A 15,745-nucleotide genomic window follows, 5' to 3' on the forward strand; every position below is an offset into this window, starting at 1 on the left:
CCTTTTTATCCACTTCTCCGAGGCTATGGGTCCCACAATTTACACCAGAGGTGGACCCCATTGTATATATATATATATATATATATATGTATATATATATATATATATATATATATATATATATATATATATATATATATATATATATATATATATATATATATATATATATATATGTCGTGCCGAATATGTAAAACTGGTCAATTAGCAAGAACTCATTTAAAATTAAGTCCTTTCTGAAATTTTCTCTTATACGTTTAAAGATATATTTTTTTCATTAATGTTAATGTAAAAAATTTATAATTTTGCACCAAAAGGAATCTTAGAAAACTTACCTAACCTTATTATAACAAGAACAATTTATTTTAGCCTAACCCAACTAAATATATTTTAAATTTGTTTACAATAATTTAATACTAAACAAACACAGTGAAATATATTTTTTTCGTTATGTTCAGAATGATTTTGGCGAAATTATTGCATACACAAATTTTCACTTGTCCTATATGGCAAGATGAGCGTTGCTATTTAAGCCAAGATCGCAAGTTCTGCCTATTCGGCACGACATATATATATATATATATATATATATATATATATATATATATATATATATATATATATATATATATATATATTTATATATATATATATATATATATATATATATATATAGAGAGAGAGAGAGAGAGAGAGAGAGAGAGAGAGAGAGAGAGAGAGAGAGAGAGAGAGAGAGAGAGAGAGAGAGAGAGGGAGGGAGAGAGAAAGAGGGAGAGAGAGAGAGAGAGCGAGAGAGAGAGAGGGAGAGAGAGAGAGAGAGAGAGAGAGAGAGAGAGAGAGAGAGAGAGAGAGAGAGAGAGAGAGAGAGAGAGAGAGAGAGAGAGAGAGAGAGAGAGAGAGAGAAACGCATATCCTCATCGGTGTTCCTCAGTACTATAATAATTTTTTTTCATTTACATCATTTATACTATCTTGACATACATCCAAACTACAATAATTATTATCCCTATGATCATCATAATCATCATCACCACTACTATATTAGCTAATAACTATGATTCTCATTAACAATCACCATCAACTCCCTCAACCACCAATATCACTATTATAATCATCATTATTAATATTTCCCCCACCATCTTCATCATCACCACCACCATCACTGACCTCACTAGCACCATTAACAAAATGCTCACCACTAACACCATAAACATTATCATCACTTGCACTATATCTTACCTGTGAACCATAGTGCATGACGGAAGTGTAGTCGTACAGGACACCATAGTCGTTGATGTCGGCTGTGGTGTACTTGTAGAAGTTGCTCAACATGGCAGGAATGATATTCGGAGTGATAATGTTAACATAGCTGTCTCGTTCAGGGCGTGACTGTTCATGGAAAAAGCCCATGGCGTGACCAGTCTCATGAGCAACTGTTCCCACCTGAGGAAAGAGAGAGAGGAAGGTCATGGTGTAACCCACCTTGTGAGTGACTTCCCACATGAGGGAAAATAATGATGTGAAATTCTTGTAAATTTGTTTGTGTGATATATATGTATGTATGCGAAACAACCACTGTGAAAGAATCGCGAAATTCCAAGCGATTTCGTAATTTCTCACATTATCAAGGAACAATGAAGGAAAAAAACATCAAAGAAAGCCATATAAAGGGTCAAGACTACACCTCACCATCACGTCACCACAACATAGCTACACCTCACACATACGTAACGACACCCGACTCTGTGAAACCCACCTAATACTCTACTCAAGAATTAAGATTTATTACTTGTCTAATGACTCACTAAATTCTTCCCAAATTTTATTAATTGTAAATGAATCCAATTTATATAAACCACTTTTTATGGTAAGGGAGAACCAACATATTTTTAGTTGAATAAGGTTGATTGTCCCTTTTTTTATTGTAAAAGTATTTCTAGCAATTTTAAAGGATATATCAGCTACGTTTTTTGGGTATTTTAGCTATTTCATAAATTTTGGATATTTCTTCATCTATGAACTCTGGACTACAAATATGTAAAGCTCCCAAAAACATTGATGAGAAAACAGTTTAACTCTATCTTGATGTGAAGAATAATAGTGGACATAAGAACAATTATTTGTAGGTTTTCTATAAATATTAGATTTATAATCATTGCTACCCTTAATAATTAAAACATCTAGAAAAGGCAATAAGTTATTTGCTTCGAACTCAACAGTAAGGTTTTTAGAATGGGCTAAGCTATTTAATTTAACAAGGAAATGGTTTATGTCTACATCCTTAGGCATGAGACACAAAATATCATCAACATATCTGAACCACTTGGCTCTATTAGGAAGGACTGTGTTAAGTCTTGTTTTTGAAACAAGACTGCTTAACACAATCTTTGTTAATAGAGCAAAGTGGTTTAGAAATGTTGATGATATTTGGGTTTTATGCCTATCTAAACCACTTGACTCTATTAGGAAGGACTGTACGGGTAGTTTGCTGGGTTTTGGGTATTATTAGCTGCTAGTGATCGGGGCTCCCTCTCGGTTGGGCATCCAGCCGTAATAAGGGTTTTCTTTATGATGTCGTTGACTTCTTTGAGTCTTGCATACCATGTAGACCATATTGGTCAGCTTGAGCATCGCCGCAAATACACATATATCCGTGTAAATTAGGGCAGCAAGGCGCAGAGCCACTGCAATACGGAGGGTCTTAGGGTTGAGGCATGTTCCCATTGCCGAAATGGGATCTGTTTTGAGGAAGTCCTCGGAGTGATGTGCACTCACAGCTTGGAAACGGCAGTCCCCCTGTCTGATGTTACAGCCCTGAGCATGTTGGCAAGCACCTTTTCAGCGATGGGGCCATCCCAACTTGACTGTTTGTAGGCCAGTGCTGCACTAGGGTTTGGTACAGGAACAACAAGAGTCTCCCATTCAGTGATTACACTGTCGTACCTAGGATCCTGTATTCCTGCTGAATCACTGATGTTGTCCGGAAGAGTTTGTTTTAATAACTCATTTGATGCTATGGAAGAGGATAGGAAAGCTGGTAGGGCAATCTGGGAGGATTTGTATACTCCCAGCACCCCAAACCTGACTGGAAGTGAGGCTTGCAACCGCTGTCCATCTTTGACAGAAAGATTCAATGCACTCTCTAGCATGTTCACAAGGAGAGATTTATATTCCTTGAGTTTTGGAATGCTGAAGGCTGGGAGCATCTGAGGAAGTAAGTAAGTTTTGGGATTGACAGGCACCTGGTGAGTAGGTAGAAGGCATCATGTGTATCGATGTCTTTCATCCTGCCTTCCATCGTCCTGAGGTCTGAAATTTTTTTTCTAGGAACAGAATGATGGCACTGGGTCTAAGAGGAGCACCAAGGACACAATGAGGTCAACGACATCATTAAGAGAACCCTTGCTACAGCTGGATGCCCTGCCGAGAGGGAGCCACGATCACTTGCAGCAAACAATACCCACAACCCAGCAAACCGCCCCGACGGGATCACCATCTATCCTTGGAAGAATGGCAAGCACTTAGCATGGGACTATACCTGTGTGTCCACACTGGCTGACACCTATATCCATCACAGTGTGGGGCGACAGGGAGGAGCTGCTGACCACAGGGAGGAGTACAAGATCAGCAAGTACAGGGACATTAGCCAACAGTATCAATTTGTCCCAGTGGGATCAGAGACCTTGGGATCATGGGGAAAAAATGCCACACGTTTCCTTAAAGAATTGTGTTCCAGACTCATCGACACCACCAGAAACCCAAGGGCAGCCACTTTCATGTTGCAGTGCCTCAACGTCGCCATCCAGAGGGGAAATGCTTGCTACATACTTGGCTCACGTCCAGCCTCGGAGGAGCTGGAGGAAATTCATGATCTTTGATACATTGTGCCATTGTATTCATGTTTATGTTTTTTTCTGTAAATGTATTTTGTTTATTAATAAATGTTCACATAGAATAAAAAATATATAGGGGATGGTAGGAGAAGAAAATATTCAAACAGCTCCGGGGAGAACCTTGAGTTTTCCCTGAGGTACATTTATTGTCTTCTCTGAGGATGAGGGTCCCCTTTTATATATATATATATATATATATATATATATATATATATATATATATATATATATATATATATATATATATATATATATGTATATATATATATATATACATATATATATATATATATATATATATATATATATATATATATATATATATATATATATATATATATATATATATATATATATATATATATATATGCGTGTGTGTGTGTGTGCATTGCAACACATCATCAGGAACTTGCAAAGTTGCAGAAGAAAGGAGGATGTCCGAACTAATATGAACCCAGAAGATGTATTCACTGAAATGAGGGAGGGAGGGAGAGAGAGAGAGAGAGAGAGAGAGAGAGAGAGAGAGAGAGAGAGAGAGAGAGAGAGAGAGAGAGAGAGAGAGAGAGAGAGAGGGGAACAGGAAATGACCTCAGGCATACCAGTGCATATAACCAGAAGGATGAATATCATAACATTAGAAAAATCCCTCAAGAATTGATAATAAAATAGTAGCTTAAACGAAAGTAATTGGCAATAATAAAAATTTCGGTCATATTTCGCTATAATGTAAGTAATTTTACATACATAAATTTATTGTCAGTGATATAGAAGTCACTGGCAATTGTGGAGTAACCTTCCTTTGACGGGTCCATTTAAAGGAACGAGAAAACGGGAACATTTAAAGGGGAGACTTCTAAAAGTTATACAGTGGAAAATTGGGCTCATTAAAATAAACTCATATAATGAGGGAGGCATCTGTAATTACAAGGAAGACGGCCACAGTTACTCATCTCACTTGATTCTGAAAAAATCTGATTCAGCCTTCAGAAACAACAGGAAAAATAGGCCTTAATTCCTTGGTGTGGCACTACATTTAAGATAGTCTAATGCATTCGCATAAGACTTAACGCTCTAGTCCCGTTTATTAAATTCACTTTGTTTTTTTCAGGTCTGACTTCAAGCTGCTGCTGAATATACCAAGATGGACCTGACATTAAATTATCCAAGAAATATTGGCTGCAGAGTTCATTTGGTTGACATGTCCCTCTGGCAGAATAATTAACACTATGCTTGTCCCGTAGCTTGATCAATAGCGCACTCAGCTCACACTCTGAGGCCCGAAGTTCGAATCCCCAGAACAGGTTGGATAACATTAGGGACGTGTTTCCATAAGACACCTGCTGTCCATGTTCACCCATCAGCATAAAATGGGGATCTGGGTGTTAGTGGACTGGTGTGGATCGCATCCTGGGACAAAATTGACCTAATTTGCCCGTAATGCTCAGTATAACAAGAGGCTTTCTATATAGTAGTATGTCATTGATGTCAGCTAGACCTGAATACATTGTGTATGTACTTGTAGTAAATATAGATATTATTATTATTATTATTATTATTATTATTATTATTATTATTATTATTATTATTATTATTACGTCTTCCTCCCTATGTGAAGTCTGCAGTGTCTGTTCCCATAATTCATATCTAATTTCCGGTCTTTTTGCTCCTCCCTCAGTGTTCATAACATGTCTGTGGATTGATTTTGGTCTGTGTAGATCCCGTGTGCTATTTAAAAAAAAATAAAAGTTTAATAACTACCTTTCCTGCGATAATTTCTGATGCATTAAAATTGATAACACTACTTATGAGTGGCATCAAGCATGATGTGCTGATTTATTTTAAGATATTGGTTTCTTTGAAGGTTTCAATTAGTTTTCGGCTGTGTATTTCCTAATTTACAATTTACATTTAAAAATTAATTGAATATTAGTTTCTATATGACTTGTGAACATTTCTTCTGATTTCCTTCAAATATTCAATGCTAATATTCATATACATTATTAAGTTATGCCGCACTCTGCACTGTTCCTGTCGCCAGCACTGAGGTACACAACACTACCTTAAAGAACACCAGGTTATCTTTTCCGGATTATTTTATGATCAATCTTGATTTGTGGTCTGAAATTGTAAATATGAAAAAACAACAAAATCTGCCAGACTTACTTCTTCACAGCCTTGACCTATGGAGATGTTTTGACCATTAGTGGCTTGGCGACCAATATAAGACCAACATCCGCTTCCATAAAAATAAATAAGATAAGGTTGGCTGGTGTTGGTAACCGGGGTAAACCTGATGCAGGTGTTGTCCATCCAGTGTTGCAGACCAGCAAGTACTGCTGTCACATTCACTGAAAACAACAAATAAAAAAATGGACAGTGATTAATTATTTTAGAAACTTAGACATTTTTAACATTAAGATTTAAATGACCTTCAAAATTAGGAAAAAAAAACTCCTACTTAGTCATCAGACAGTAGTCACTGCGCTACCAGTGACTCTGACAATAATGGAAAGAAATAGATTAATATATTACATATGTATTTAATGTTCTAATTTTTTATATATTGTATATATATATATATATATATATATATATATATATATATATATATATATATATATATATATATATATATATATATATATATATATATATATGTAAATATATATTATATACATATATATATATTGTACACACACACACACACACACACACACACACATTATATATATATATATATATATATATATATATATATATATATATTATATATATATATATATATATATATATATACATATATATATATATATATATATATATATATATATATATATATATATATATATATATATATATATATATATATATATATATATATATATATATATATATATATATATATATATATATATATATATATATATATATATATATATATATATATATATATATAAATATATATATATATATATATATATATATTTTATTATTTTTATTATCACACTGGCCGATTCCCACCAAGGCAGGGTGGCCCGAAAAAGAAAAACTTTCACCATCATTCACTCCATCACTGTCTTGCCAGAAGGGTGCTTTACACTACAGTTTTTAAACTGCAACATTAACACCCCTCCTTCAGAGTGCAGGCACTGTACTTCCCATCTCCAGGACTCAAGTCCGGCCTGCCGGTTTCCCTGAACCCCTTCATAAATGTTACTTTGCTCACACTCCAACAGCACGTCAAGTATTAAAAACCATTTGTCTCCATTCACTCCTATCAAACACGCTCACGCATGCCTGCTGGAAGTCCAAGCCCCTCGCACACAAAACCTCCTTTACCCCCTCTCTCCAACCTTTCCTAGGCCGACCCCTACCCCGCCTTCCTTCCACTACAGACTGATACACTCTTGAAGTCAATCTGTTTCGCTCCATTCTCTCTACATGTCCGAACCACCTCAACAACCCTTCCTCAGCCCTCTGGACAACAGTTTTGGTAATCCCGCACCTCCTCCTAACTTCCAAACTACGAATTCTCTGCATTATATTCACACCACACATTGCCCTCAGACATGACATCTCCACTGCCTCCAGCCTTCTCCTCGCTGCAACATTCATCACCCATGCTTCACACCCATATAAGAGCGTTGGTAAAACTATACTCTCGTACATTCCCCTCTTTGCCTCCAAGGACAAAGTTCTTTGTCTCCACAGACTCCTAAGTGCACCACTCACTCTTTTTCCCTCATCAATTCTATGATTCACCTCATCTTTCATAGACCCATCCGCTGACACGTCCACTCCCAAATATCTGAATACATTTACCTCCTCCATACTCTCTCCCTCCAATCTGATATTCAATCTTTCATCACCTAATCTTTTTGTTATCCTCATAACCTTACTCTTTCCTGTATTCACCTTTAATTTTCTTCTTTTGCACACCCTACCAAATTCATCCACCAATCTCTGCAACTTCTCTTCAGAATCTCCCAAGAGCACAGTGTCATCAGCAAAGAGCAGCTGTGACAACTCCCACTTTGTGTGTGATTCTTTATCTTTTAACTCCACGCCTCTTGTCAAGACCCTCGCATTTACTTCTCTTACAACCCCATCTATAAATATATTAAACAACCACGGTGACATCACACATCCTTGTCTAAGGCCTACTTTTACTGGGAAATAATTTCCCTCTTTCCTACATACTCTAACTTGAGCCTCACTATCCTCGTAAAAACTCTTCACTGCTTTCAGTAACCTACCTCCTACACCATACACTTGCAACATCTGCCACATTGCCCCCCTATCCACCCTGTCATACGCCTTTTCCAAATCCATAAATGCCACAAAGACCTCTTTAGCCTTATCTAAATACTGTTCACTTATATGTTTCACTGTAAACACCTGGTCCACACACCCCCTACCTTTCCTAAAGCCTCCTTGTTCATCTGCTATCCTATTCTCCGTCTTACTCTTAATTCTTTCAATAATAACTCTACCATACACTTTACCAGGTACACTCAGCAGACTTATCCCCCTATAATTTTTGCACTCTCTTTTATCCCCTTTGCCTTTATACAAAGGAACTATGCATGCTCTCTGCCAATCCCTAGGTACCTTACCCTCTTCCATACATTTATTAAATAATTGCACCAACCACTCCAAAACTATATCCCCACCTGCTTTTAACATTTCTATCTTTATCCCATCAATCCCGGCTGCCTTACCCCCTTTCATTTTACCTACTGCCTCACTATATATATATGTAATATATATATATATATATATATATATATATATATATATATATATATATATATATATATATATATATATATATATATATATATATATATATATATATATATATATATATATATATATATATATATATATATATATATATATATATATATATATATATATATATATATATATATATATATATATATATATATATATATATATATATATATATATATATTTATTATCACACTGGCCGATTCCCATCAAGGCAGAGTGGCCTGAAAAAGAAAAACTTTCACCGTCATTCACTCCATCACTGTCTTGCCAGAAGGGTGCTTTACACTACAGTTTTTAAACTGCAACATTAACACCTCTCCTTCAGAGTGCAGGCACTAAGATAAGATAAGATAAGATAAGATAGGATTTCGTTCGGATTTTGAACCCCGGAGGGTTAGCCACCCAGGATAACCCAAGAAAGTCAGTGCGTCATCGAGGACTGTCTAACTTATTTCCATTGGGGTCCTTAATCTTGTCCCCCAGGATGCGACCCACACCAGTCGACTAACTCCCAGGTACCTATTTGCTGCTAGGTGAACAGGACAACAGGTGTAAGGAAATGTGTCGAATGTTTCCACCCGCCTGGAATCGAACCCGGGCCCTCCGTGTGTGAAGCGGGAGCTTTAGCCACCAGGCCACCGGGCCACCCAAATCTCCACGACTCAAGTCCGGCCTGCCGGTTTCCCTGAACCCCTTCATAAATGTTACTTTGCTCACACTCCAACAGCACGTCAAGTATTAAAAAACCATTTGTCTCCATTCCTATCAAACACGCTCACGCATGCCTGCTGGAAGTCCAAGCCCCTCGCACACAAAACCTCCTTTACCCCCTCCCTCCAACCTTTCCTAGGCCGACCCCTACCCCGCCTTCCTTCCACTACAGACTGATACACTCTTGAAGTCATTCTGTTTCGCTCCATTCTCTCTACATGTCTGAACCACCTCAACAACCCTTCCTCAGCCCTCTGGACAACAGTTTTGGTAATCCCGCACCTCCTCCTAACTTCCAAACTACGAATTCTCTGCATTATATTCACACCACACATTGCCCTTAGACATGACATCTCCACTGCCTCCAGCCTTCTCCTCGCTGCAACATTCATCACCCATGCTTCACACCCATATAAGAGCATTGGTAAAACTATACTCTCATACATTCCTCTCTTTGCCTCCAAGGACAAAGTTCTTTGTCTCCACAGACTCCTAAGTGCGCCACTCACCCTTTTCCCCTCATCAATTCTATGATTCACCTCATCTTTCATAGACCCATCCGCTGACACGTCCACTCCCAAATATCTGAATACATTCACCTCCTCCATACCCTCTCCCTCCAATCTGATATCCAATCTTTCATCACCTAATCTTTTTGTTATCCTCGTAACCTTACTCTTTCCTGTATTCACTTTTAATTTTCTTCTTTTGCATACCCTACCAAATTCATCCACCAATCTCTGCAACTTCTCTTCAGAATCTCCAAAGAGCACAGTGTCTTCAGCAAAGAGCAACTGTGACAACTCCCACATTATGTGTGATTCTTTATCTTTTAACTCCACGCCTCTTCCCAAGACCCTCGCATTTACTTCTCTTACAACCCAATCTATAAATATATTAAACAACCACGATGACATCACACATCCTTGTCTAAGGCCTACTTTTACTGGGAAATAATTTCTCTCTTTCCTACATACTCTAACTTGAGCCTCACTATCCTCGTAAAAACTCTTCACTGCTTTCAGAAACCTACCTCCTACACCATACACCTGCAACATCTGCCACAATGCCCCCCTATCCACTCTGTCATACACCTTTTCCAAATCCATAAATGCCACAAAGACCTCTTTAGCCTTATCTAAATACTGTTTACTTATGTGTTTCACTGTAAACACCTGGTCCACACACCCCCCCACCTCCCTTTCCTATCCTATTCTCTGTCTTACTCTTAATTCTTTCAATAATAACTCTACCATACACTTTTCCAGGTATACTCAACAGACTTATCCCCCTATAATTTTTGCTCTCTCTTTTGTCCCATTTGCCTTTATACAAAGGAACTATGCATGCTCTCTGCCAATCCCTAGGTACCTTACCCTCTTCCATACATTTATTAAATAATTGCACCAACCACTCCAAAACTATATCCCCACCTTCTTTTAATATTTCTATCTTTATCCCATCAATCCCGGCTGCCTTACCCCCTTTCATTTTACCTACTGCCTCACAAACTTCCCCCACACTCACAACTGGCTCTTCCTCACTCCTACAAGATATTATTCCTCCTTGCCCTATACACGAAATCACAGCTTCCCTATCTTCATCAACATTTAACAATTCTTCAAAATATTCCCTCCATCTTCCCAATACCTCTAACTCTCCATTTAATAACTCTCCTCTCCTATTTTTAACTGACAAATCCATTTGTTCTCTAGGCTTCCTTAACTTGTTAATCTCACTCCAAAACTTTTTCTTATTTTCAACAAAATTTGTTGATAACATCTCTCCCACTCTCTCATTTGCTCTCTTTTTACATTGCTTCACCACTCTCTTAACCTCTCTCTTTTTCTCCATATACTCTTCCCTCCTTGCATCACTTCTACTTTGTAAAAACTTCTCATATGCTAACTTTTTCTCCATTACTACTCTCTTTACATCGTCATTCCACCAATCGCTCCTCTTCCCTCCCGCACCCACCTTCCTGTAACCACAAACTTCTGCTGAACACTTCAACACTACATTTTTAAACCTACCCCATACCTCTTCGACCCCATTTCCTATGCTCTCATTAGCCCATCTATCCTCCAATAGCTGTTTATATCTTACCCTAACTGCCTCCTCTTTTAGTTTATAAACCTTCACCTCTCTCTTCTCTGATGCTTCTATTCTCCTTGTATCCCATCTACCTTTAACTCTCAGTGTAGCTACTCCTAAAAAGTGATCTGATATATCTGTGGCCCCTCTATAAACATATACATCCTGAAGTCTACTCAACAGTCTTTTATCTACCAATACATAATCCAACAAACTACTGTCATTTCGCCCTACATCATATCTTGTATACTTATTTATCCTCTTTTTCTTAAAATATGTATTACCTATAACTAAACCCCTTTCTGTACTAAGTTCAATGAAAGGGGTCCCATTATCATTTACACCTGGCACCCCAAACTTACCCACCACACCCTCTCTAAAAGTTTCTCCTGCTTTAGCATTCAGGTCCCCTACCACAATTACTCTCTCACTTGGTTCAAAGGCTCCTATACATTTACTTAACATCTCCCAAAATCTCTCTCTCTCCTCTACATTCCTCTCTTCTCCAGGTGCATACACGGTTATCATGACCAACTTTTCGCATCCAACCTTTACTTTAATCCACATAATTCTTGAATTTACACATTCATACTCTCTTTTCTCCTTCCGTAACTGATCCTTCAACATTACTGCTACCCCTTCCTTAGCTCTATCTCTCTCAGATACTATAGATTTAATCCCATTTATTTCCCCCCACCGAAACTCCCCTACCCCCTTCAGCTTTGTTATGCTTAGGGCCAGGACATCCAACTTCTTTTCATTCATAACATCAGCAATCATCTGTTTCTTGTCATCCGCACTACATCCACACACATTCAGGCGATCTTGGCTTAAATAGCAACGCTCATCTTGCCATATAGGACAAGTGAAAATTTGTGTATGCAATAATTTCGCCTAAATCATTCTGAACCTAGCGAAAAAACTATATTTCACTGTGATTGTTTAATATTTAATTATTGTAAACAAATCTAAAATATATTTAGCTGGTTTAGCCTAAAATAAATTGCTCTTGTTATAATAAGGTTAGGTAAGTTTTCTAAGATTCTTTTGGTGCAAAATTATAGTTTTTTTGATTAACATTAATGAAAAAATATATCTTTAAACGTATAAGAGAAAATTTCAGAAAGGAAATAATTTTAAATGAGTTCTTGCTAACTGACCAGTTTTTCATATTCGGCACGACATATATATATATATATATATATATATATATATATATATATATATATATATATATATATATATATATATATATATATATATATATATATATATATATATTTAATATTAATCAGCTCACATTCTGAGGACCGGAGACCGAATCTCCTCCGGTACGGCTGGAAAACATTAGGGACGTGTTTCCATAAGACACCTGCTGTCCCTGTCCCTGTTCACCCATCAGGTTAAAATGGGTACCTGGGTGTTAGTTGACTAGTGTGGGTCGCATCCTGGGACAAAACTGAATTAATTCGCCCGAACTGTTGAGCATAACAAATGGCTTTCTATAAATTAGAATATCATTGATGTAAGTTTGGACAGTATACCTCGTACATGTACTTATATTAAATAAAGATATTATTATATTATTATTAATTGTTGATGAATCTTATGGAAAGGATTAATTTATTTTTGGATCAGGTTGTGCTGCTGCAAATCTGTCAATTTACTAATACAGTAATTTAACTTATTAACTGTATAGTATTCTTTGAGAAAACTGATAGAACACATCTTCTGGTTGGATTCAAGTTTGTAGTGCTGGTGTGTTGCTGTGCTGGTGTGCTGCAGTGTTGCTGTGCTGGTGTGTTGCTGTACTGGTGTGCTGCAGTGTTGCTGAGTTGCTGTGCTGGTGTGCTGCATTGTTGCTGTGCTGGTGTGCTGGTGTGTTGCTGTACTGGTGTGCTGCAGTGTTGCTGTGCTGGTGTGCTGGTGTGTTGCTGTACTGGTGTGCTGCAGTGTTGCTGAGTTGCTGTGCTGGTGTGCTGCATTGTTGCTGTGCTGGTGTGCTGGTGTGTTGCTGTTCTGGTGTGCTGCTGTGTTGCTGTGCTAGTATGATGGTGCATTGGTGTGTTGCTGCGCTGGTGTGCTGGTGTGTTGGTGCGCTGGTGTGTTGCTGCGCTGGTGTGCTGGTGTGTTGGTGGGCTGGTGTCCTGGTGTGTTGGTGTGCTGGTGTGTTGCTGTACTGGTGTGCTGCAGTGTTGCTGAGTTGCTGTGCTGGTGTGCTGCATTGTTGCTGTGCTGGTGTGCTGGTGTGTTGCTGTGCTGGTGTGCTGCAGTGTTGCTGTGCTGGTGTGCTGGTGTGTTGCTGTACTGGTGTGCTGCAGTGTTGCTGAGTTGCTGTGCTGGTGTGCTGGTGTGTTGCTGTACTGGTGTGCTGCATTGTTGCTGTGCTGGTGTGCTGGTGTGCTGCAATGTTGCTGTGCTGGTGTGCTGGTGTGTTGCTGTGCTGGTGTGCTGCAGTGTTGCTGTGCTGGTGTGCTGGTGTGTTGCTGTACTGGTGTGCTGCAGTGTTGCTGAGTTGCTGTACTGGTGTGCTGCATTGTTGCTGTGCTGGTGTGCTGGTGTGCTGCAGTGTTGCTGTGCTGGTGTGTTGCTGTGCTGGTGTGCTGCATTGTTGCTGTGCTGGTGTGCTGGTGTGTTGCTGTTCTGGTGTGCTGCTGTGTTGCTGTGCTGGTGTGCTGGTGTGTTGCTGTGCTGGTGTGCTGCAGTGTTGCTGTGCTGGTGTGCTGGTGTGTTGCTGTACTGGTGTGCTGCAGTGTTGCTGAGTTGCTGTGCTGGTGTGCTGCATTGTTGCTGTGCTGGTGTGCTGGTGTGTTGCTGTTCTGGTGTGCTGCTGTGTTGCTGTGCTGGTGTGCTGGTGTGTTGCTGTTCTGGTGTGCTGCAGTGTTGCTGTGCTGGTGTGCTGGTGTGTTGCTGTACTGGTGTGCTGCAGGGTTGCTGAGTTGCTGTGCTGGTGTGCTGCATTGTTGCTGTGCTGGTGTGCTGGTGTGTTGCTGTTCTGGTGTGCTGCTGAGTTGCTGTGCTAGTATGATGGTGCATTGGTGTGTTGCTGCGCTGGTGTGCTGGTGTGTTGGTGTACTGGTGTGCTGGTGTGCTGGTGTGTTGGTGGGCTGGTGTGTTGGTGTACTGGTGTGCTGGTGTGTTGGTCTGCTGGTGTGTTGGTCTGCTGGTGTACTAGTGAGTTGGTGTGTTGGTGTGCTGGTGTGCTGGTGTGTTGGAGTGTTGGTGTGCTGGAGTGTTGGTGTGTTGCTGCACTGATGTGCTGGTGTGCTGGTGAGTTGCTGTTCTGGTGTGCTGCTGTGTTGCTGTGTAGTATGATGGTGCATTGGTGTATTTGTGCGCTGGTGTGCTGGTGTGTTGGTGTGCTGGTGTGTTGGTGTGCTGGTGTGCTGGTGTGTTGGAGTGTTGGTGTGGTGGAGTGTTGGTGTGTTGCTGCACTGGTGTGCTGGTGTGTTGCTGTGCTGGTAAGCTGGTGTGTTGCTGTGTTGCTGTGCTGGTGTGTTGATGTGCTGGTGTGTTGCTGTGCTGGTGTGGTGGTGTGTTCCTGTGCTGATGTGTTGGTGTGCTGGTGTGCTGGTGCGTTGTTGTGCTGCTGTGTTGGTGTGCTGCTGTGTTGGTGTGCTTGATTGTTGGTGCGCTGGTGTGCTGGTGTGATGGTATGCTGGTGTGCTGGTGTCTGGTGTCTGGTGTGTTGTTTTGCTGGCGTGCTGGTGTGCTGGTGTGCTAGTGTGTTGGTGTGGTGGTGTGCTGGTGTGCTGGTGTGCTAGTGTGTTGGTGTGGTGGTGTGCTGGTGTGCTGGTGTGCTAGTGTGTTGGTGTGCTGGTGTGCTGGTGTGCTGGTGTGCTGGGGTGTTGGTATGTTGCTCTACTGGTGAGCTGGAGTGTTCTTGTGTTGTTCTGCTAGTGTGTTGTGTACTGGTGTGATGCTGTGCTGGTGTGCTGGTGTGTTGGTATGCTATTGTGCTAGTGAGTTGGTGTGCTGGTGTGCTGGTGTGTTGGTGCGCTGGTGTGCTGGTGTGTTGGACTGTTGGTGTGCTGGAGTGTTGGTGTGTTGCTGCATTGGTGTGCTGGTGTTGCTCTGCTTGTACGTTGGTGTGTTGCTGCGCTGGTATGCTGGTGTTTTGCTGTGTTGCTGTGCTGGGGTGTTGGTGTGCTGGTGTGCTGGTGTGTTGCTGTGCTGGTGTGTTCCTGTGCTTGTGTGTTGCTGTGCTGCTGTGTTGGTGTGTTGGAGTGTTGGTGCGCTGGTGTGCTGGT

At 39.8% G+C, this 15,745-nt stretch overlaps 1 protein-coding gene across 1 annotated transcript in view; it reads right to left on the minus strand.

Moving 5' to 3' along the window:
* LOC138854347 (blastula protease 10-like) overlaps positions 1-15,745 on the minus strand; it is a 106,443-nt gene that overhangs the window by 18,233 nt on the left and 72,465 nt on the right. Inside the window, exons 5-6 of the mRNA XM_070096963.1 lie at positions 6,057-6,241; positions 1,240-1,443 (exon numbers count right to left, since the gene is read on the minus strand). Of these exons, the coding sequence (XP_069953064.1) occupies positions 1,240-1,443; positions 6,057-6,241 (389 nt within the window). The remainder of the gene's footprint in view (positions 1-1,239; positions 1,444-6,056; positions 6,242-15,745) is intronic.

Source organism: Cherax quadricarinatus, chromosome 55 (genome assembly GCF_038502225.1).
Source record: "Cherax quadricarinatus isolate ZL_2023a chromosome 55, ASM3850222v1, whole genome shotgun sequence".
Taxonomy (NCBI): Eukaryota; Metazoa; Arthropoda; class Malacostraca; order Decapoda; family Parastacidae; genus Cherax; species Cherax quadricarinatus.